At 34.8% G+C, this 21,860-nt stretch overlaps 2 protein-coding genes and 2 pseudogenes across 3 annotated transcripts; 3 read left to right on the top strand and 1 right to left on the bottom strand.

The window, feature by feature from the left end:
• Positions 1–395: 395 nt before the first annotated feature.
• On the bottom strand, positions 396–1,509 carry LOC120183648 (annotated as a pseudogene).
• Positions 1,510–4,258: 2,749 nt separating this feature from the next.
• LOC120201493 (topless-related protein 4-like) lies at positions 4,259–13,034 on the top strand. 2 transcript variants are annotated; one of them, XM_039202092.1, is made up of 26 exons: positions 4,259–4,439; positions 4,641–4,730; positions 4,834–5,013; positions 5,144–5,257; positions 5,365–5,523; positions 5,615–5,792; positions 5,873–5,996; positions 6,308–6,423; positions 7,054–7,222; positions 7,352–7,461; positions 7,561–7,630; positions 7,736–7,809; positions 7,912–8,007; positions 8,087–8,182; positions 8,938–9,065; positions 9,169–9,403; positions 9,489–9,653; positions 9,748–9,843; positions 9,975–10,121; positions 10,532–10,642; positions 10,776–10,955; positions 11,208–11,336; positions 11,420–11,515; positions 11,912–12,100; positions 12,382–12,548; positions 12,648–13,034. In XM_039202092.1, exons 2-26 carry the CDS (start codon positions 4,651–4,653, stop codon positions 12,844–12,846), a joined length of 3,408 nt encoding a protein of 1,135 aa, XP_039058023.1. In that variant the 5' UTR covers positions 4,259–4,439; positions 4,641–4,650; the 3' UTR covers positions 12,847–13,034. The 2 variants fall into 2 exon arrangements, with proteins under 2 accessions (XP_039058023.1, XP_039058030.1); XM_039202099.1 differs by having other exon boundaries at positions 9,751–9,843; positions 12,648–13,033.
• A 2,527-nt stretch (positions 13,035–15,561) lies between these two features.
• LOC120183552 lies at positions 15,562–16,479 on the top strand (annotated as a pseudogene).
• Positions 16,480–17,015: 536 nt separating this feature from the next.
• Positions 17,016–19,128, top strand: LOC120201485. Its single transcript, XM_039202085.1, has 5 exons — positions 17,016–17,191; positions 17,285–17,399; positions 17,499–17,613; positions 17,802–18,686; positions 19,005–19,128. Exons 1-5 carry the CDS (start codon positions 17,091–17,093, stop codon positions 19,055–19,057), a joined length of 1,269 nt encoding a protein of 422 aa, XP_039058016.1. The 5' UTR covers positions 17,016–17,090; the 3' UTR covers positions 19,058–19,128.
• Positions 19,129–21,860: the final 2,732 nt, after the last annotated feature.

The raw sequence follows: 21,860 nt of genomic DNA, 5'->3' as shown, positions 1-21,860 counted from the left end.
ACCATAATCAGTCAAAATAATTGCAACGACCCAATTCACTGAATCATAAAATGAAACAAACCCAGAGAGCAAAAACATCTAAAACCCTAAAAAAGGATCGAAAAGGAAAGAACTTCACAAGAAACAGCAGAGCTGAAAGTGACAGAGAGATGGCTGTATGTTGTTGAAGTAGTTGGAGTTGATAGCTGTTTAAGCGTGTGGAATACCATGGAAAGACCTGACTGCCCTTTCGTTTGAGAGAAGAAAGAAGAACCGCTTAATTGATGCACGTACATAAGATTTTATTTGCGACCGACTTGAGATTATAAAATTTTAGGATGAATTTAGTTTTATAAAACTTCAGATAAATAAAAATATATTTTTAATAAAAAATAAAAAAATAAATTAAAATATATCTTTTCATGCATTGATTTCGCAAGGTTGCTGATAAAGGGATCCTCACTCGTGATAGAACGACACAAGTCCGTGTGTATCCTCCACACTTCATGAAAGAATGTGATTGCAGTAGGTTGAGTTGTAGCTGTAAGGATGCTGGCTGCATCGAAGAGAGATTTCATGAATCTGCATAAAGTCTCAGCCAGCTTCCAGTCTTCCATTGATGGGGCTAGCTTAAAATCTGGATCATAAGTATCCAGGCAATCGAATAGTTCCTTCAATTCAGAAGCAGCTGCAAGCATTTGGTATGTTGTGTTCCACCGAGTTTGATCATCAAGAAACAGGCTCTTTTCACTGGGCACCTGAAGCTGTGTTTTTACTTGAACGAATTTTTCCTTGTGGGATTCTGACATCTTCACGTACTTTACGCTATCACGGATTTACTTGATGATCCCTTGCCCGGCTCCAAGAACAACCTTTGCCATGCTGCTTATAGTATGAGCTATACAATTTCCAATTAGCAGCTGACCATTAAGAATAAGGGCATTCGTAACGCACAGTAAAGGTCTAAGATTTTCCCGCCCGGCTTCACTTAGTGGATGATCGAAGGTGAGGGAAAATAACTTGCCTTCCAAACTCCAGTCTGAAAGGCAAGCAGTAACGGCATGACTTAGAGCAGAATGGGAATCCGGATACGGTTCCATTATGACATTGAAAACCCGCCTGTGCAGCTTCCACTCCATATCAACGAAGTGTCCGGTAATAAACACATCACCAAGCGTTTGATTTGAACTCCACATGTCCAGTGTAAGACAAAATCGTCCAGGAACACCCTCAATAAACTTCATGAGGCTTTGCTTTTCCCTCAGGTAAGTTGCCACACAATCCCCTTGAACGGTGTTGAAACTCATTTTATCGAACCGAGGCTGAAGATTTTGAACAAAAGCTAAGAAACCAGGATGCTCAACCATGTGAAGAGGGTACTCATGCATGATGATCATTCTGGCAATTTCATGCCGGCATCGATCCTGATCAAATGGGATAAAAGGTGTACTAGGAGATCTGTAGCGTCGCTTCGGAGGTTCACTTCCACCCATCGTTGTGTTATACGAGTTGAATTGATTGTTATCTTGGTCTCATATCACTCTACCAGTGGTTGTGTTTTGTGAGCCAACTGAGCTAACCTACCGGTTTTAAACGATAAAAAGGAAAGATTGCAGGTGTCAGGATTCAAGCTCGAAGCTTTCTCTATACCAACTCATAAAAATGATAGCATAAACCAACTGAACTATGTTCTACGTTCTAAATTACATAATATTTTACCATTACACAAAACATGCTAGCAATGCAACAAAACAAAAGAATGTGCAATTCGAAAGACATTAGAATACGGTGCTCAATCAAATTAGAATGTCGATGGCATATGATGCCATTGCCGAAGCTATCTCAATCAGGGTTTTAAATCACGGTACCTTCAAACAACTTGAACCCCAACAACCCCTCATTGTACGCCACAACTCGACTAAACATGCACACCTCCTCTGACTGAACCCAAGCCCCTATATCGTGTAGCCACCAATCAAAATCCTGAAATCGATTTAAAATCCCAAATTAAAACCTTAAATATTCATGCCTAAAATTCCTTGAAACCTTAAACTTTTATTAAGAACTAAAATCAAAACCCTAGAAACCATAGGTAAAAAAGATAAAAAAGAGTAAGTTTTGTAAGACTAAAACTATTGTTATATTATATCACATCACTATTTTCATTAAGTCAATGAACAAACCTAACGACGAGGGACTAAAACAAAAATGAAACATACTATCATATATAACTTTTTAAAAAAATACAATTAAGTGACCAAAACAAAAACTAGAGAATACATGGATGCCTAAATATATAATTTACCCATAAGAAAAATCACTTTCTTAGAAAAAAAATTGTGCGTCACAATGAATTGACGTGCGCTTGTTTTTGTTTTTTTGTTCATCAAGAGAAATTGGTGAGATTTTGAAGAGAAAGAGGAAAAAATATGTATCGGACAAAATTTAAAATCTCTCATCTCGCGATATATATCTCACTTAATTTAAAACTTTGAGAGGAAAAAAACATTCCATTTTTTACTATTTTTCTGCCATTCTATTCGTGTGTCCCTCGAAAGTTCTCTCATTGTCCTTCACGCGCTCTAGTGTGGTAAGAGTTCTACGTACTCGCTCGTCATGTGAGTTGCATGCATGTCTTATTTGGATAATTTTTTTAGAGCAAACATTTAATACCAAAAATCAGCATATATTTTAGCAATTAAAAATCATATTTTATTTGATAAAAAATAATTAATTACAATTTATTATATAAATCTAAAATTTCAAGGCACGTGAAAAAGAAAGTTGACCAATGTAACTCGTAATAAATCAGCAAATCATAATAAACACGAAAAATTAATAAATGATTAAGAATAAAAAATTAGATTTACGAAACCGCATCCGAATTAATTGATGATTTAAAATCTTTGAGCCTTTCTTTCGTTGTGATCTTCCAAGAAAATATGTTTATTTTTGCTGTAAAACTCTCATAGGGATAAGAGTAGTACAAGTTAATATATTTATTGGGGATCATTACCTCTTTAGTCTTTATAAAGATTGAATATTAAGTCAATCTTTTAAGTATTTATAATTTTATCCCTCATCAAAATATAAATACAACTTATGATATCTACATTTTGATTACATACACTTTGATACATATAACACGTATAACATAATTAGTTATTTAATTTTGTGTCATACTTTATAATAACATTGCAGATTATATATATGTGCTTACAAATATGAATTTTATCTCAACAATTGAAAAAACGCATAAAATTAAAAATAAATAATTTTATAATTAAATAATTGTTTATTGGGACAGTTTTCATTAAGTTTCAAAAGATTAATAACATACGGAGTATTATTAAGTTTGAAAATATTAATAAAATTAAAACTAAATTAAAAGAATTATTTTTTAGTATAATTACGTGTATCTGATCTATTGATCTACTAATTCAAATCGGGTACTTCAGAGGTAAGAGTAATCCTTCCAACTTAATTTACTCTATTAATAAATATAACGATTCAAATATATGATCTTATTTAAGTGATTTAGGGTCTCATCCCAATAAACCAACTGATTGTTGATAAATTAAAAACATTATAATATATATAGTAATAACGTGAAAATATTACTTAAGAATCAATTGATGATATAATTTAAATTTAATAATTATACAACAACCAAACGATTTTAGTGGTTAAGAGATAATTATTATCTCTAGAAGTTTCAGATTCGGGAATCAACGCCCGTAAAATTTAAACATTAATTGTTAAATAATTAAAAGTCTTTACGATAAATAATATCAATTATGATCATCCTAAATTGTTAATAATAATAATTATTATGCATAGGGATGAACATGAGACCTGAACCTGACGGATTTTGACTCGACCCGACTCGATTTGGTCGATTTAAAAAAAATAAAGTTCAGATCGGACCGGGTCGGGTTTTTTAAAGTTATTTTTGGATCTGGTTGAGTTTAGGTTTAAGGTGAAAAATATTCGTCCCAAAAAATATAATTTTATCTTATATATTTAAAAATAATTGTAATAATATCTCATATTTTTCGGATAAATTCAAATTTAATAGGAATTTAAAGTTTTAGGTAGAATTTTCTATCAATCCGACCTAGTCAACTTATCATTCATATCAATAGATCAAATTCTCATCTCATATCGTGTCGTTCACGGTATTTAATTAATTTGTCTGATGTTGGCACATTTAAAGTAATTTATTTAATTAATTTTTGTTTGTTTGTTTGCTATTTTCCTTTTCATTTTTCCTTTTATCGTTCAAATCCGAACCTATTTCTTCCTCTGTATAAATACTTCACCAGAAACAGCAACGAAGAAGAAGGGGGGAGAGAGAGAGAGAGAGAGCTCTTAAAAAAAACGAAGAAAAAGAGAAAGCAGTGACCTGCCGTTCTCTTCGATTTCTCCAAAAATTTATCCCGATCTGTACACTTAATCGGGTAATTTTTCATTTTCGTTTCTGTAGCTTTCTTGTAGCTTTTTATTTTTGTTTTGGATAATATTATCGAGTTGTTGAGTTTTATGATGTGGGACTGTAATTTGTTTAGGGTTTTTTGGGGTTATTTTTTTTGAAGTATAATTGATTCTGAGAAGCCCAGATCTCTTTGTGTTTTAATTGTCTCGTTGATTTCTCTTTACAGAATTACAATCATGTCCTCGCTTAGCAGAGAACTTGTGTTCCTTATACTTCAATTCCTTGAGGAGGAGAAATTTAAAAACACTGTTCACAAGTATTCTTTAATAACTGAAATTCTTTTTCCTGACTTCAAATTGAATTTATTAATGTGTCGATGCATATATATGTTGTGTATTTGTTGATTAATATTTTAATAGATTGGAACAAGAGTCAGGGTTTTTCTTCAATTTGAGATATTTCGAGGAAATGGTGACAAATGGAGAATGGGATGAAGTGGAGAAGTATCTTTCAGGGTTTACAAAAGTTGATGATAATAGATATTCCATGAAAATTTTCTTCGAGCTTCGAAAACAGAAGTACCTTGAAGCTCTTGACAAGTAAGCTCTTTCCTTAAACATTATTTTTGACGGGTCTTGTGAGTTGGTTTATCAAATATGGAAGTTAATTAATTGCCATATAAAGGGAATGATTGTAAGCTCATCTGAATTTTCCCAAAAATAAATGCAGGAGGGATCGCACCAAAGCCGTGGAGATTTTAGTTAAGGACCTAAAAGTGTTTTCCGCATTTAATGAGGAACTTTTTAAGGAAATTACACATCTGTTGACATTGGACAACTTCAGGTAGGAATTAAATATTAGTTCTCAGCTTATTCTTGTCTAATGTGGCATTACTTTTGACTCCTTTATACATGTCTTCATGAGATTTTATGGTTTATGCTAATACACAGAGAAAATGAGCAACTATCAAAATATGGAGACACAAAATCTGCTAGGGGTATAATGCTTGCTGAATTAAAGAAGTTAATAGAGGCTAATCCCCTTTTCCGTGATAAGCTTCAGTTTCCTACCTTGAAGAATTCAAGATTGCGGACGCTAATAAATCAGAGGTCTAATATTCTTGTGTAGATTCTATAGTTGATTCTTCCTTTGTTCCTTTTGTGATTTTCCTAACAGTTATTTATTGTCATTATAATGCAGTTTGAACTGGCAGCATCAGCTTTGTAAGAATCCAAGGTCTAATCCGGATATAAAAACCCTATTTGTAGACCACAGTTGTGGACAAACAAATGATGCTCGAGCTCCATCCCCTGTCACTAATCCTTTAATGAGTACTGTTCCAAAAGCAGGGGGTTTTCCTCCACTGGGTGCTCATGGTGTAAGTTAATAGAAGTCATAAGTAATTAAGCTGTTTCTGGAGTGAGTATTTCCTTTGATTTCATATACATGTATTTGCAGCCCTTTCAGCACACACCTGCTGCACTTCCAACCTCTCTTGTGGGATGGATGGCTAACCCAACTCCTATGCCTCACCCCGTGGGTTCTGCTGGACCATTAGGACTTGCTGCACCTAACAATGCAGGTGGTTATTTACAGAATCTTTTTGTTGAGTTCAAAGTGTTTTTGTTTTAGTAAGTGCAACATTTATGTGGGGGGATAGATGTGAAGCTGTATTTGTATCTAGAAATAAATATGTGGCCTCAAACAGGACACACTGCATGAAACCTGTTAGGTAAAGATATACTTTTTGCTAACATGTTATTAAGATATAAAACCAAGAAACACTGAGAATTCTCTAGAGCATGAACATTTTAGGATATGCTGAGTTCTGTTAGTTAAATGTGTATCTTGATGGATTATCATCTTACCTGCTATATTTCTTTCACATGGTAGCTGCAATCTTGAAACGCCCTAGAACTCCTCCAACTAATAACCCTGCTCTGGACTATCAGTCAGCAGATTCTGAACATGTTTTGAAGAGATCAAGGCCCTTCGGAATACCAGAGGAGGTATCGCTTACTAATAATACCCTTTGTTCGTGTTTATAATTAGAGTTACCTCATAACCTCTGTGTAACATATGCATATTTATTTCCCATATCCGTCAAATAGTATTGCTTTAAGATGCTAGTGATGCACATTTATTGAGGTTTAGAGGACATTAATTAATTCATGAAGTTAGCGATTTATATTTGTATAAACCATTTTATCACTAACTCTAAAATCTGTGTTAATTAATAGAAAAAGGCTTGCGCTGCTTCCCCTTTGCGACCTAGATGGTGGGTAATGAAGGAAATGTAGTATAGCAGTGTCATTGAGGCAAAACGAAAAATTTTATTTGCTTTGTTTGGTCTTTGAGTGCCATTCTTAAATATCTTTACTTTTCTGCCATCTTGCAATTGATTTCTCTATATCTCTTGAAAAGAGAATAAAGGTAAATATACAGTTTTTACAATTTTGTGAGTTTTATTCGTCTTGTATATCACTTTGAAGGTCTCTTTGCCATTAGGCTTCTGACTGGTAGTCTGGGAACCATGAGTTCTCTTCCATCTTGGCATCTTGTAGTGTAGATCATCTATCTTGTTTTCTTTGAAATGATATTCATAATGAAGAGTACTTGATCAGCTGCTCATTCATCAGGTCAATAATCTGTCAGTAAATATTTTGCCTGTTCCATTTGCCGGCCAGACCCATGGTCAGAGTTCTTACACTCCTGATGACTTGCCCAAGACTGTTGTTATGACTCTAAGTCAGGGGTCTGCTGTCAGGAGCATGGATTTTCATCCAGTGCAACAAATTCTACTTCTTGGTGAGCCAACCCACTGGCATATAATTAGACTTCTTTTCCTCTGAATTGAGCAGGTTTTCATATTCTGGTTTGACTACTCTTTCATTTGTGTTCTAATTGTGTTCTCTGTATTTTGTTTTATAAATTCAGTGGGAACAAGCATTGGTGATGTCATGGTGTGGGAAGTAGGTAGTGGTGAAAGGATAGCTCATAAAACATTTAGGGTTTGGGACCATTCAACATGTTCAATGCCTCTGCAGGTATTGATTTGTTTCACTGCTAACTAGATTTATTGAACATGAAGTTGTTATTCAGTGCATCTTAAAGTTGAATTAATGTTAGCCTTCTGATTCTCACAGACATCTTTGGCAAATGATTATTCAGTCTCAGTCAACCGTGTGGTGTGGAGCCCCAATGGAGCTCTTTTTGGTAGTTCTTGTAGCTATAGTAATTGGACTTCTGATAGTCTACTCCTGTACTAGAGGTTATTTATCTAAACTGAACACCAGATTTGAGTTTTTCTCCTGTTTTCAGGTGTTGCATACTCCAAGCATATTGTGCACATATACTCCTACCATGGCGGTGATGATCTACGTAACCGCTTAGAGGTTTGTGTGATTGGTCAATTCAATTAGGTTCATCTAGTGTTAAGCTGATTTTTTTCCTTGCTTTTGACCTAATTATATTCACTAAATTATTTTGTATCTTAGATTGAGGCTCATGTTGGAAGTGTTAATGATCTTGCATTTTCCTACCCAAACAAACAATTGTGTGTTATCACTTGTGGCGAGGACAGAGTTATTAAGGTTGCTTGTCTTCTCTCTCTCTCTCTCTCATTTTATTTTTCTGTTTGATATCGCTTTCTAACAGTCTCCTATCTTGTAGGTTTGGGACACGGTCTCTGGGGCTAAATTGCATACTTTTGAGGGTCATGAAGCACCTGTCTATTCTATATGCCCTCATCACAAGGAAAATATTCAGGTAACAAACAATAGCATGGAGACTGATACTCGTATGTTCCTTTGTGTTGTAGATTTCTTTTCCATTTCAACAGTCAGGGAAAAGTAGATTATGGAAAGAACCAATTATTTGTTTAGGAAACTAAGTTCGAAAGTTTTAACCAGTTTATTCACAGAATTTTAATAAATTGAATGCATAGAATTAGATAATTATGCATTTAATGCCAAAACACAACCGTTGGACATCTGAGTCATGTTTACTCCAATTCTGCTTTTAGTTTTCCCTTGATTTCTTGTTTTGGAGTGGCTTGGCTTACAAGGTTCTAGAACTTCCTTTGTGACATTTTCTTGCTTGAGCTCTATCATGAAAACTGCTGTTTATGTTAGTAAATGCTGTAGTTTTACCTTCAATGACCACTTCTTTCTGCATAAGTCATATTCAAATAAATGGCAGTGTGAAAATTATAATTTGAGAGAAATCTTCTCTGGAGATTAATATAGGACATGACAAGAAGATTTTAGATATTGGGATATTGAGCTAGTATGGAACAATCTGTTTAGGACTTGGTGCAGTATTTCTTTCAACTATAGAACCACGAACTCCCGTCTTGAGTTTTTTTTTTTTCATTAAGAATTTATGTACCTTTTCTTTTGGTGATGTTATTTATTTATTTATTATTATTATTAGAGTATATATTTTTAATCATTGGTATCTTGTAAGTTGCATGTTTATTTTACTGTTATGCTTAAAGACTTCCATTTTCTTTTGTTTTTCAGTTCATTTTCTCAACAGCAACTGATGGGAAAATAAAGGCATGGTTGTATGATAATATGGGTTCAAGAGTTGACTATAATGCACCTAGTCAGTCATCTTCAACAATGGCATACAGTGCTGATGGAACAAGGTTCATATGCCTTATTTGTATTCTATAATTCTGGTCCTTTTGGGGTTCCTATCTTTCTGTTCATTAATAGTGCAATCTTTTAATTTATATTGACCACTTTTAGGTTGTTCTCATGTGGGACTAACAAAGAAGGGGAATCATTCTTGGTTGAATGGAATGAAAGTGAAGGAGCTGTCAAGCGGTCATATTTTGGTCTCGGAAAGCGATCTGTGGGAGTTGTTCAATTTGATACGACAAAGAATAGGTTCTTGGCTGCTGGTGATGAGTTCACTGTCAAATTCTGGGACATGGACAATCTTAATCTATTAACAAGTACTCCAGCTGATGGTGGATTACCGGTACATAAGCTTATGCCTTATTTCATGTTAGGCTGTTTGATGCTTGCTATCCCTACTAACTTTTTTCGTTTATAACAAACTGCAGCCTTCCCCTTGCATTAGATTTAACAAGGAAGGAACATTGTTAGCTGTTTCAACTGATGATAATGGAGTTAAAATTCTAGCAAATTCAGATGGGGTTAGGTTGCTACGGACAGTGGAGAATCGTTCACTTGATGCTTCTAGAGTTGCTCCTGCTGCTATAGTAAAGGTAAAACATACACTTACATACAACTATACTGTCATTTATGTATATATATATATATTCTATATTCATATGTTTCCTAAGTGCTTGATTTTTGTAACAGGCACCTAATATTGGTCCATTTGGCTCTAACAACACAACTATTGTAACAACAATGGGTGATCGGGCTGCTCCAGTAGCTGCGATAGTTGGAACGGTGAATTACCTCTTATAATCATACCCCAATGCTTTTGGCAGAAATCTACATTATCTTTTGATTGTAATTTATGCATGATAAAGATTTACGATCTGTTGTGATCTGACCTTTTTTGTTCCGTCTCTTTCCAGAATAATGATGCTCGAATTTTGGCTGATGTAAAGCCCAGAATTACAGATGAGTCGGTGGAAAAATCTAGGATATGGAAACTTACAGAAATCAATGAACCATCGCAGTGCCGCACGTTGAGGCTTCCTGATAGTTTGACAGCAATGAGGGTAAAGCTCAGTTTGTCTGCATAACTTTATAGAACTGTTGTAATAATTGTGCCTGAATACCGCTTTTTTTGTTTCCCTTCTAAAATCAGCTGTTCATGAAAAATGTTATTGTCTGCTGTGTGGTAGACAAGTATTGTGTTTTTCAGGTTATGCTAACAATTGGGGACCTAAGATATCAATAGAAATATTAGCGGTTCGGATTATCTATGGCTGTGATTATACTCTATGTGTAGAGTATGATAATCAACATAAGAAATGCTCTATTTAGTAATGTGGACGCTTAAAATACTCTGAGACTATTGTCGTCTTTAGCCAGTTTAGTGATTTGAACTTTAACGATTATTTGTTGATAAGATATATTTAAAAACTAACAGAAAAAGTATATAATCATTTTTTTTGTTTGACTTCAGGTTTCTAGACTAATATATACAAATTCTGGGGTTGCCATATTGGCATTAGCATCTAATGCTGTCCACAAGCTCTGGAAATGGCCAAGGAGTGATCGCAATTCAACCTGGAAGGTGTTTTAATTTCTTTAACAACCACTCTTTGCTATGTTGCATGCTTGGTTTCCTAATGCCACTTTTATTATTATTTTTTAATTTTTTAAATGTTATTTTAAGCTAGGTATTAACTCAGTCCTGTCTTTTGTAGGCCACAACTAGTGTAGCACCCCAATTATGGCAACCTTCCAGTGGAATATTAATGACTAATGATATATGTGATACAAATCCTGAAGATGCTGTTCCATGCTTTGCGCTTTCGAAGAATGATTCTTATGTGATGTCGGCATCAGGGGGTAAAATCTCACTCTTCAATATGATGACATTTAAGGTTGGTCCTTTCTCCACTTGTTTCATTCTTTGGACATGACTACACTTTTAGGAAAGCTCTGAATTTTTATGTAGATATGCCATTTAAAAGGATAAGCTTTCGTTATAGCCCTGAAGTTTAAGGAATTTTTATTAAAATATCGAGTATTTTATTAGTTAGAATTTCAGGTTGAAACTGAGTTTTTTTTTTGAGGATCTTTAGTTTGTAGGATTTAATTTCGTATTTTTTTCTTTGTGCTTTCTTAATATGCAGACAATGACAACGTTCATGCCCCCACCACCAGCAGCTACATTTCTTGCATTTCATCCTCAGGACAATAATATCATTGCCATAGGCATGGATGATTCATCGATCCAAATTTACAATGTTCGGGTGGATGAGGTCCTTTTTATCGACTTGAAACTTTTATGGTTGTTGATAAATAAGTGGGAATTTTTTATTAACTATGTGCTTTATTTTTACAGGTGAAAACAAAGTTAAAAGGTCATCAGAAAAGAATAACAGGTCTTGCCTTCTCTCATACTCTGAACGTGCTTGTATCTTCTGGAGCCGACAGTCAGGTACAATATCAGTGCTTTCCCACGCATGTTTCTTGTATCCTAAAGCAGTTTAACAACCCATTATGAAAAAGCTAGAATACCTGATACTTTGAGATATGATTAAAGCTGAAGTTTGAAGTCATTGGCTTATTCTGAGCTAATCTTGATAAGTACCTTATCGAAAGCTTGGCTAGGGAATACTTGAATTTATGCTTGTAAAAAAATATTAATTTATTATGTTTATGTGGGGTTCTTCTTACATGGTTTGATGATTCGTTATCATATTAATCACCGCGTCTAATTTGATAGGACTTACCACGTATTGTCATATCTTATAAAATGATTTTTAGTCACTTGTTATGGAATTAATTTCCCATTTATGTGTGCTAATTATTCTACATTTGTTTTTCTCTACAGCTCTGTGTATGGAGCACAGACGGATGGGAAAAGCAAACTAGTAAGTTCTTGCAAATACCCAATGGTCGGGCAGCATCACCTCATGCTGAGACTCGTGTTCAGTTTCACCAAGATCAGATACATTTGCTGGCAGTTCATGAATCACAGATAGCAATATTTGAAGCACCAAAACTAGAATGCCTAAAGCAGGTGCCAAGCTTACTTGCCGTCTAATTTTATTTTTCCTAGATTATTATAGCCTAAATTTATGTTGAATTCAATTCCACTTCACGAGGTATTTGCTTCCGAATTTTTTCATGCATGTGGTAAGGACTAAGGAGTGTACTGGCAATGCCGAATTTGACCTTTTAGAAATCGCTTTGCTGCCGTATACTGCTATTTGTCAATAGAACCTATTATGTTATTTGGTGTTTAATTCTAACATTCTATAAGGTTATTGATATTGTTTCTGGAATTGTTTTCTCAACTAGTGGGTCCCTAGAGAAGCAAGCGGTCCCATAACCCATGCAACATACTCCTGTGACAGCCAAATGATATATGTGAGCTTCGAAGATGGAGGTGTCGGTGTTCTTACTGCTTCGTCACTCAGATTGAGATGTCGAATTAGTCCCGCTGCATATTTACCTCCCAATCCAAGGTACATTTTATGAGTTCATCACAAAAATCAGTTCCCAATTCCATCTGATACGGGTGGCTAGTTTTTCAACGAAGTTTCTAACAACGCACACCTGAACAGCTTGAGAGTTTATCCACTCGTCATTGCGGCACATCCGTCCGACCCGAATCAATTCGCATTGGGACTAACAGACGGCGGAGTCCAAATCGTCGAGCCTTTGGAGTCGGAAGGAAAATGGGGCACCTCTCCTCCAGCCGAAAATGGTGCAGGACCAAGTACCACATCCGGGGCAACCGGTTCAGAAGCACCCCAGAGGTGACGAGTCCATGTGCAGGTACTCCCTTAGACCTTAGAAACGATACATTACATCTGGTGCATGCTGGCTGGTCCCATGTTAAAATTACAATTACAAAGAGGTCCTTTTTTTTTTTGCAGACCATTTAGTGTTTGATAGGGTTCCATTATTCAGGGTTTTGGTGTAAATGTAGGAACCTTGGCGGTAGAAAACTATTAATTATTTAATACCATTTTTTCCTTATTTTTTAATTTTCTGATGAATGAATTATTGAAGAGTCAAGTTGTATTCAAATCGAAATCAGACTGACAACCACTGTTTGAACCGACTTTCCATTTTTTCCCCTTATGTTGACCCTACCGGGCTCCCTTGTGGAGTGTCAAGTTTGTATTTTAGGTTAATGGAGCTTATTGGTTACCATCATGGATGTATCTAGGAGGGACTGGTGAGAGCGATCGTTTCTTAAAAATTTAAAATTATTATATGTTTTTAGATTCTTTTATGTATATTTTATTAAAAAAAATTCGTCGTCCTAGAGTTTTATAAGTTAAAATCCGTCCCCTAACATAAAATTCTATGCTCATCTCTTCATACCATTCATTATGTGGTACCAAAATAACAAACATATAAATAGTGTGTGCCAAAAATGGAGAAAAGGTCAAGAACTGCCTCACTTTTGCACATCAATATTCAAATAGTGGGAAGTTGACAAAACTGCGGGGAAACCAAAATGTTAGGGACGTGATAAAAGATAGGGTAAATTGATCATTTAGTATTTAAACTATCAGTTTTGATTTAATTTAGTATTTAAATTTTTAATTTTTTTAAATTTATATCTAATGTTTAGCTTTTTCATTTTAGTATCTCGCTATTAAAATTTTAACATATTTAGTATCTAAACTATTAGTTTTGGTCCGTTTTAATATCTAAACTTTTAATTTTTTTTTCAAAATCTAACGTTGAAATTTGAACGGTAGTACTAAAATGAAATAAAAATTAAACTTTAAGTATGATTTTGAAAAAAATTAAAAGTATAAGTATTAAAATAGATCAAAATTGATAATGATATTTTTGATTTTTTTTTTTGAAAGTATAAATGCTTACCCTAAAAGCTAATATGTTAGGCCATTCTTATAGGTGAGTCTGATGAACGACAATATAATTTAACGTTAAAGAACGGTAAAGATTATGTGTGATTGAAAATATTATAAAAAAATATAACATTTTCGGTTTAACACTACTTATAATATTAATTTCTTTATAATATTTTGTTGTTCAATCAAAAATATTAAAAAAATTAATATTTTAAATTATGTTATACCAAAAATATTATGTTTTTTATAATATTTCCGATTTTGTTTTTCCATAAATTAGTCTGACATATTAATGGAGAATTTCCACTTAAATTCACTCAACTACTTGCTGTCAGTGTCACTGCCCTTTGCCCTTTCACTCAACAAGCCCGGACTCTGAGTTTTTTCAACTTTAAAGAAATTCATTAGGCTTTTGATTCAATGTTTTGCTAATCTTGGACCCAACAAGACATGTACTTTATATGAATTCATTTAGTATACTCTTTTGAGTATTTGTTTTTCGAATAAAGATATCATGTGTTAATTATTGAATTAAATGTATGAATGCAACGTTCGGATTTAAAATTTTAAGTTACCTGGACGAATCTAGCGACTTCAGTGATAAAAGAATCGTTGTTATTTCTTGAGGTACTGGTCGAGTACCTCTGACTATTAAAAGTTATAAAATGATCATCCGACTATAGAATGTTATTTTGTTGAGTCATTTGACTATCAAAAGTTACAAAATGATCACTCGACTATTCATTATGTTTTACACTTGTCCTTTTGCATTAAAAAAATTGACGATTGTCTAAGACGAACATTAAGATGATGACTGAGATGTGATAGTTGTTTGAGATTCTTGGATTAAATTTTATCATATCAAAATCAACAAGTTAATGTAAAGTTTAAAATACCGTCGATTTTTTAACAGAAACGGACGAATTTGAAACATAATGAATAGTTGGGTGATCGTTTTGTAACTTTTGATAATCGATTGACTCAACAAAACAACACTATATAGTCGGAGGACCATTTTATAACTTTTTATAATTGTGGTACTTAATAAAATAGTACCCTTTAATGGGTAAAATCTTATTCATAATTAAATTAACCAACAAGGTATGGGATTTTGAAGAAATAAATGAAGAGAGGGATGACAACATAGTTAATGGTGACTCGCAACACTTGCCTTTTTTTTATTCACAACTCCATACCCCTTCTATTATAGATGTATTAAAAAAAGGTAAAGTATATAAATAGTCATTGAGTTTAGGATACTTGTATTTTGGTCACTCAACTTTTGAAACTTGCAATATGGTCATCAATTTTTTTTTCGTTTTCATTTTAGTCCATGTCGTGACACTTAACTGCCGTTAAAGCCCCTTATTCTTCTTCTTCAACATTTCACAAACCGTGGCTGACCAAGTAATCTGAGGTATTCCATCAACACCACGATTCGTTTCCAATAAACAACGGCGTTGGCGAGGAAGACAACGACTCCTCACATCGTGAAAGCAGTGCTTCAATGGCCAGTCTGAGGTATTCCATCATCACCTCGACCAGTAGCGAGGGTTCTCCTCCTCGCATGATGTCGTTGTCGTGGATCCAACCTTCTCCATGACATTTCCTTTATTCTTCTGTGCTCGAGAACAATTTCGGCCAAATGGGACTCATCGAATTTATCGTCAAAGAAGAAGGCCATATTTATTCATTGGATGCCTTCGATGATGTGTTATACACCTGCACCGATAACAAGACCATCCGCGTCTGGAAGAACTTGAAGGAGTTTTCGGGTTTCAAAACTAAAATTGGGTTGGTAAAAGCCATTATCGTGTTGGATGATCTGGTATTCACCGATCATCAAGACGGTAAAATCCATTGCTGGAAAGTTTTGTCGTCAAACCCTAGTGTGATTAGAAGACACGAGAGTTTCTCGAATTTCATCGATTTCCTCAAAGGCTCCTTTAAACTGAAGAACTACGTTGAAGTTCAGGAAAAAAAGTGTTCTTCGGATCAAGCATTTCTATGTTGTTTCGTTCTTGAGCTTGAATGAAGAATTCTGGTTATTATATCCAGGTTCATGGGATAAAACCATGAAAGTATGGTGGATATCCAATTTCAAGTGCTTGGAGTTCGTCGAAGACGCTCATGACGACGCTATAAACTTTGTCGTCGTTGGTTTCAATTACGTCGTGTTCACCGACTCCGTCGACAGGACGGTCAAGGCCTGGAATAGAGAGTTTCTAGAGAAATGAACAAAACATTCAATGTTCAAATGTTGTTGAAGCAAGAGAATGATGTGACGACGTTGGCCATGAGCAGATACCTATTGCACTGTGGGGTTTGAAGGGGCCATAAAATGGCTGTTCTTTGCATGGTTGTCGTCGGGAACTTGGTGTTCACCAGCTCCGTTGATAAGAGCATATACGTCTGAAGGCGGGAAGAAGGCGTCATCCACATGTGCCTCTCGATCCTAACCGGTCACACCGGCCCGATGAAATGCATAACGATTGAAGAAGATCGCGACACGTTGAGCAACACCGACCACAAGTGGATTGTTTATACAGTCTGTGAAAAGTAGAAGAAGAAGAAGAAGAAGAAGAAAGGGCTTTAACGACAATTAAGTGCCACATCATCAAACACTAACGGAAGGTAACGACCGGGACCAAAATAAAAACGAACTAAAAGTTTGATGACTGTATTACAAGTTTCAAAAATTGAATGACCAAAAAGCAAGCGCCGTAAGAGTTCAAAGACTATTTATATACTTTACCCAAAAATATTTTATTTTCATTTTTAAATAATCTGCTAATTAAATTATTCAATAAATACTTGTCACGTGACATTCATTAATTTCCTTTTCTTCTAATTTTCCAGGGAAACAAACATAAAACAACTTTTTTTAAATAAGTAAAAAAACAATTTACAAAGTTTAAAAAACATATTTTTAACCGTCAATCTAAAAATAATTACAGGATATTAATTATAAATAAACCTTTATTATACTGCAAAATGATGACCCCAAAGCTGAGTGAAGTGTGTAAACAATGGTAATCTTTTCCATGTAAAAGTGCCATTTTTCAATACTTTCTTCTGGGTAAGCTTCAAATTTTCTCCTCATTCCCCTTTCTCTCTTGTTTTACCGTTCAAGATTTTTCTTTTATTTTTACCATTGAAGAAGAGAGATCAAAGATGCCAAGGCCAGGCCCTAGACCTTACGAGTGTGTAAGAAGAGCTTGGCATTGCGATAGACACCAACCCATGAGAGGTTCCATCATTCAGCAGATTTTAAGGTTCAGGGTCTTTAATCTCGTTACATTTTAAGCAGCATTACTTGGTCTTTTTTGGTGGTTTAATTCCATGCCCGCCATGTGTTTGACTTTTAGGCTAGCTATGGGAACTCATAGCACGGCTACTAAGAAGAACAAGGAATGGCAAGATAAGATAATTACTGTCATCGTCAAAGCCGAGGAGATTATGTATTCCAAAGCCAATTATGAGGTTCTTTTCTCTTTTCGGTTTTGTGGATATTTTTTTTCCTTCTTTTATCTGTATTTACTTTTGAACTTAATTTTGCTCTTCTCTTAATGTTGTTTTTAGGGTGAATACACGAACCCGGAAACCCTATGGGACCGTGTTAACGATGCCATCAACACGATTATCCGTCGAGATGAGAGCACCGAAACAGGAGAGCTTTTGCCACCTTGTGTTGAAGGTACTATTGGATTTTTCTTTTTGGATTGTACATGTTCTACTCTGGGATATTTTTGGATTGAGTTTATTGTTAATAAACGGTTTGTCTCATTTCGATATACATTAGCTGCAACTTTATGAACTTTTCAAATTGGAACTAGTTTCAATAACCAGTTGGACTGAAAGATTGTAGTACATATGTTGTTTTAGCTGCCCTTAATCTAGGGTGCTATCCAGTGAGAGCTTCAAGGAGCCAAAGACTCTGTAATCCTAGGACTTATCTTACGCCAAGAGCACCCGAACCTGTTCCTGCAGCGCCTAGTATTTTGGATAAAAGCAGTGAGGAACGGTGTTCTCAGTTATCACCGGTTCAGTCTGGCAGTCAATTTGCAAGAATAACAACCAACGTGAATTCAAATGTTTCGGTTTCACAAACTAACCGCCATGGTTATCAATTTCTATCTGAAAATTGTCCATCTGACCATGACCAATTGATGAGGACAGAAACTAACTTCCCACCGAGCTTGGGTCAAGTTTACCCCCTTTACTATGGAGTTGACTATCAAAATGCAGAGTCCCAGACAGGTTGCCCGGTTCAGGAAAATATAGTGCCTGATACGATAATTGTTGGGAGACCTATTGGTACATCTATTTTAGAGCCAGCTGAAAGGGGTTCTTTGCAGAATTTTTTTCCTTCTGATGTCGATGTTGGTAGTAAGAGAATTGGACAACACATCGGGCACTACCACGAGAAGTCATTTGCAAAAGAATGTGATTTGTCCTTGCGGTTGGGTCTATTTTCTGACCCTTGTATGCAAGTTTCTTCAATTTGTGAAGCCAAAGATGTCAGTCCAAGCTGTGGGGGCAAACTTAATGATGATTTTCAACAAACGAGTAAAGGCTTCCGTTTTTCCCCGGAGAGGACTGTTAATGACCACTTTGGCTCATCTTCAAGAAAGTGCTTCATGGAAAGTGAAGATCACAATTTTGGGGCAGCAGTGAGAAAACGTAAGGCAACATTTGGAGGCAACTCAGAAGATGAACAATTTTGCTGGCAACCAGGGTCATCGACTAATAATAGAAGAAACGGGTCAGGTTTGTAAACGATAGTTTAAATTTTAGTCTGTCCTTCAAAATTAGTGGTCTTTTGAGCGTATTAGTGAATCTCCCGCAATTTTTATTTTCTAGTAGTTTTGCTTGTAAAATTTAAATGCTTACCACGAGTTGCATTTTTGGAGTGCAGCCGAGAGTGAAATGTAAATAATTTTTTTAACATGATTGATATCTAATAGTTGGATGATCTAATTCTGATGACACATCTAATTACTCGAACATTTTAATAAATAATTTTTGATCAGTTGAGAGCCATATGAGGAATGTTTACCTTCTCAACATATGTGGAATGATTTGTAGGTTTCTACTTGCACAAAGCTCAGGAAACAAATGAAAGAGGAAAAGAATTATAGGTATTTTAGACAAATTAATTAGCTATTTGAAACTATGAAATGTAGTGAAATATATACCCCTAGCTGTCATAGAGTGAAGTGTTGATCATGAACTATATATATCCAGCTTCTAGATTTCATGTTCCTTGTCTCCTTAACGTGCACGGATCGATTTTAGCATATTTGTACAAGAACTTTGTTGAATTGAATGCTTCTTAAGTTAGCCACTGGATGGCACATTTTACTTATTGACATTAGGTTAGGCTAGGTTGAGCCTTACTTTCTGGTGCAATTTGCTGCTTGCCATCACTGCCAGGTGAGGGATTATCCATTACATTTTTTCACTTGTGTGATTGAGACAAGTCTTTGCTAAGTCGCATGTTTTAGGGATCAGGATGGCGAAAAGAACCCGAGTCTGAGTGTTCTGAGAACCGTAGATAGTTTACAAGAAGGCAGGAGCACGGTTGGGAGCTACAGTCACATGCTTGTCCTTGTAGTGTGATGATCACACTTAAGTAATTAGATGCTCTTCTTGGGTAACATTCAACTCAATAGGTTTTTCAGGTAGTACAGATGCACACTAGAAGGATTCTTTGGTTGCGTGGTTGTACTCGGAATTTGTAGATATAACTAACCGATGACTTCCACCACGTCAAGGTGACACTATATCGCTGAGTTATATTTTTTCCCTGCCCCCGTCAACAAATGAACCGACTAATCCTAAGTCAAAGGATCAAGGAACTCAACAACGCCACTATGCATTTAGCCTATGTGATCAACAAATGTTGAACAAGGCAAATGCTAGTGCTGAGCTCTCTTAATCCATGTTTAAAGAACCATTTGAACCATAGATTATAATTGGCGGTTCACTTTTAGTACCTTCTTTGGTCTAGGTTTGTTGACGAAACAAGTCGAATCAAGTTTTGCTCGAACCTATATATTATCTACATTATTCTTCTTTTATTTTCACCTTCACCTTATGACCACATTAATATCAGTTGAATGTTACGGAAAATAAACTGGAGCTTTTTCCCATTTCCATCAACAGGTTCTGCCATTTCTTTTATTTCATGGGTTAAATTCATCAGATGTCCCTAAATTATGAGTCAAACTCTAAATTAAGTCCTGGACTTCAAAACAATTCTATTGATTTTGATGGCAAATCCAAGTTGACATGTATAACCATGGCTTAGAATGAGGGAAAGATCTAACTGGAACTGTGCTTTGAGGATTCAATTGAAACCATATTGAAGTATAAGGAGTAATTTTGAAATTTATCCATAATTTGGGGATACTTGATTATGGGCAGGCATTCCCAGCCGTAATGTTTTGTGGACATATGATAATCGGGTATTGAAAGTTTAATTGATATATGGTTAAAAAATAATTGAGTTTTAATTTTTAATGAGTTTATTATATATATATATATATAATATTTAATATTTTAGATTAATAAATTGATTTAGAATAAAATTAATCAATAATTGAATTTTAAAAGATCTTAATTGTTGCATGAACTAAGTGGCCACTGTGATAAATAAATTGTTGTTATTTTTGAAGACTCGAATTCGAGCACCATAGATGTTAGGAGTGTGAGAGTAATTTTTAATCATTAATTGATCTAACATCTAATTACTCACTTGATTGATCGTATTAAATTTTAATTCAGTTAAAATCGAATAATAAAGTCTACTCCAAAGTACTTTTAGTTTGGTTCATTTGATTGCTTAGGTGGAGTTGGGAAAGCCGAATAAGATAAAAGATAGTAGACTTAAATATGAGCTTTAATACCTTTTCTTTCAAACTCATACATTTCTAAGCACAATGGAATACTCTTTTACTCGGTCTTTACCTAGGAATGGCCATGCGTTGGTTTCAGTTCGGGTTTTTGGTTAAACTGACCCGAATCGAAAATATATACCATCTACCCGAAATCCTACTTGACCATAGTTTAAAGGTGATTTTACTCGATTCGAATTTGATCCGACTTTTTAATATAAAACTCAAACCCGATTCTACTCGAAATATATATATATATATATATATATATATATATATATATATATATATATATATTAGTTTTATTCAATAAAAGTAGTGATCTAATTGAAAAAATATATAAAAGGTTATTATTGTAATTATCTTTAAATATATAAAATAAATTTAATTTTTTTGAGTTGGGTATTTTTCATTATACACCCGAACTTGACCCAAACATATCCTCTAAAAAAAATATGACCCGTTCGGGTTGGAATCCATCGGGTTCGAGTCCTGTGCCCATCACTCTTGCCCTTACGCCCGATGATAGTTTAGTTGATCACTAATAGGGATGGGCACGGGACCAAATCCGATGGATTCCAATCCGACTTGACCTGATTGGGTCAGGTTTTTTTTTAAAAAAAAATGGTTCGAGTTGGGTCAGGTTCGAGTTTAGGAAGAAAAATATATGACTCAACCCAAAAAATAATATAGATTTACCTTATATATTTAGGGATAATTACAATAATAACTCTCTATATATTATTATTTTAAATTATATCCTTATTTTTATTGAAAAATAATATTTTTTATGAATATATTTATTTCGTGTTTGGTCGGATTCAGATTTTATCTCAGAAAATCAAATCATGTTTGAGTCGAGTGAAACCATCCCTAAACTCGACTCGAATTAAGTTTCAAGCGAAGACTATATATATTTTCGGGTTGAATCATGTTAGCCAAAAACTCGACCCAACCGGAACATGCATATCATGAATCACTAGCCTGCTAATGAATTAATTTTGTAGCCATTAACGCTAGGCCTAGCATTAGCACAAATGTTTTC

Source organism: Hibiscus syriacus, unplaced genomic scaffold (assembly GCF_006381635.1).
Source record: "Hibiscus syriacus cultivar Baekdansim isolate YM2019G1 unplaced genomic scaffold, ASM638163v2 tig00000340_pilon, whole genome shotgun sequence".
NCBI lineage: Eukaryota > Viridiplantae > Streptophyta > Magnoliopsida > Malvales > Malvaceae > Hibiscus > Hibiscus syriacus.
This window is presented reverse-complemented; position numbering and strand designations above follow the sequence as displayed.

What these genes read in the sequence shown, in the direction of transcription:
- LOC120201493 (XM_039202092.1), top strand. Translation starts at nt 4,651, where the DNA reads ATGTCCTCGCTTAGCAGAGAACTTGTGTTCCTTATACTTCAATTCCTT. An exon ending in TCAATATGATGACATTTAAG is followed by an intron (nt 10,956 to 11,207) that starts GTTGGTCCTTTC and finishes CTTAATATGCAG; the next exon opens with ACAATGACAACGTTCATGCC. An exon ending in TATTTACCTCCCAATCCAAG is followed by an intron (nt 12,549 to 12,647) that starts GTACATTTTATG and finishes ACACCTGAACAG; the next exon opens with CTTGAGAGTTTATCCACTCG.
- LOC120201485 (XM_039202085.1), top strand. Translation starts at nt 17,091, where the DNA reads ATGCCAAGGCCAGGCCCTAGACCTTACGAGTGTGTAAGAAGAGCTTGG. An exon ending in ATCATTCAGCAGATTTTAAG is followed by an intron (nt 17,192 to 17,284) that starts GTTCAGGGTCTT and finishes TTTGACTTTTAG; the next exon opens with GCTAGCTATGGGAACTCATA. An exon ending in TAATAGAAGAAACGGGTCAG is followed by an intron (nt 18,687 to 19,004) that starts GTTTGTAAACGA and finishes AATGATTTGTAG; the next exon opens with GTTTCTACTTGCACAAAGCT.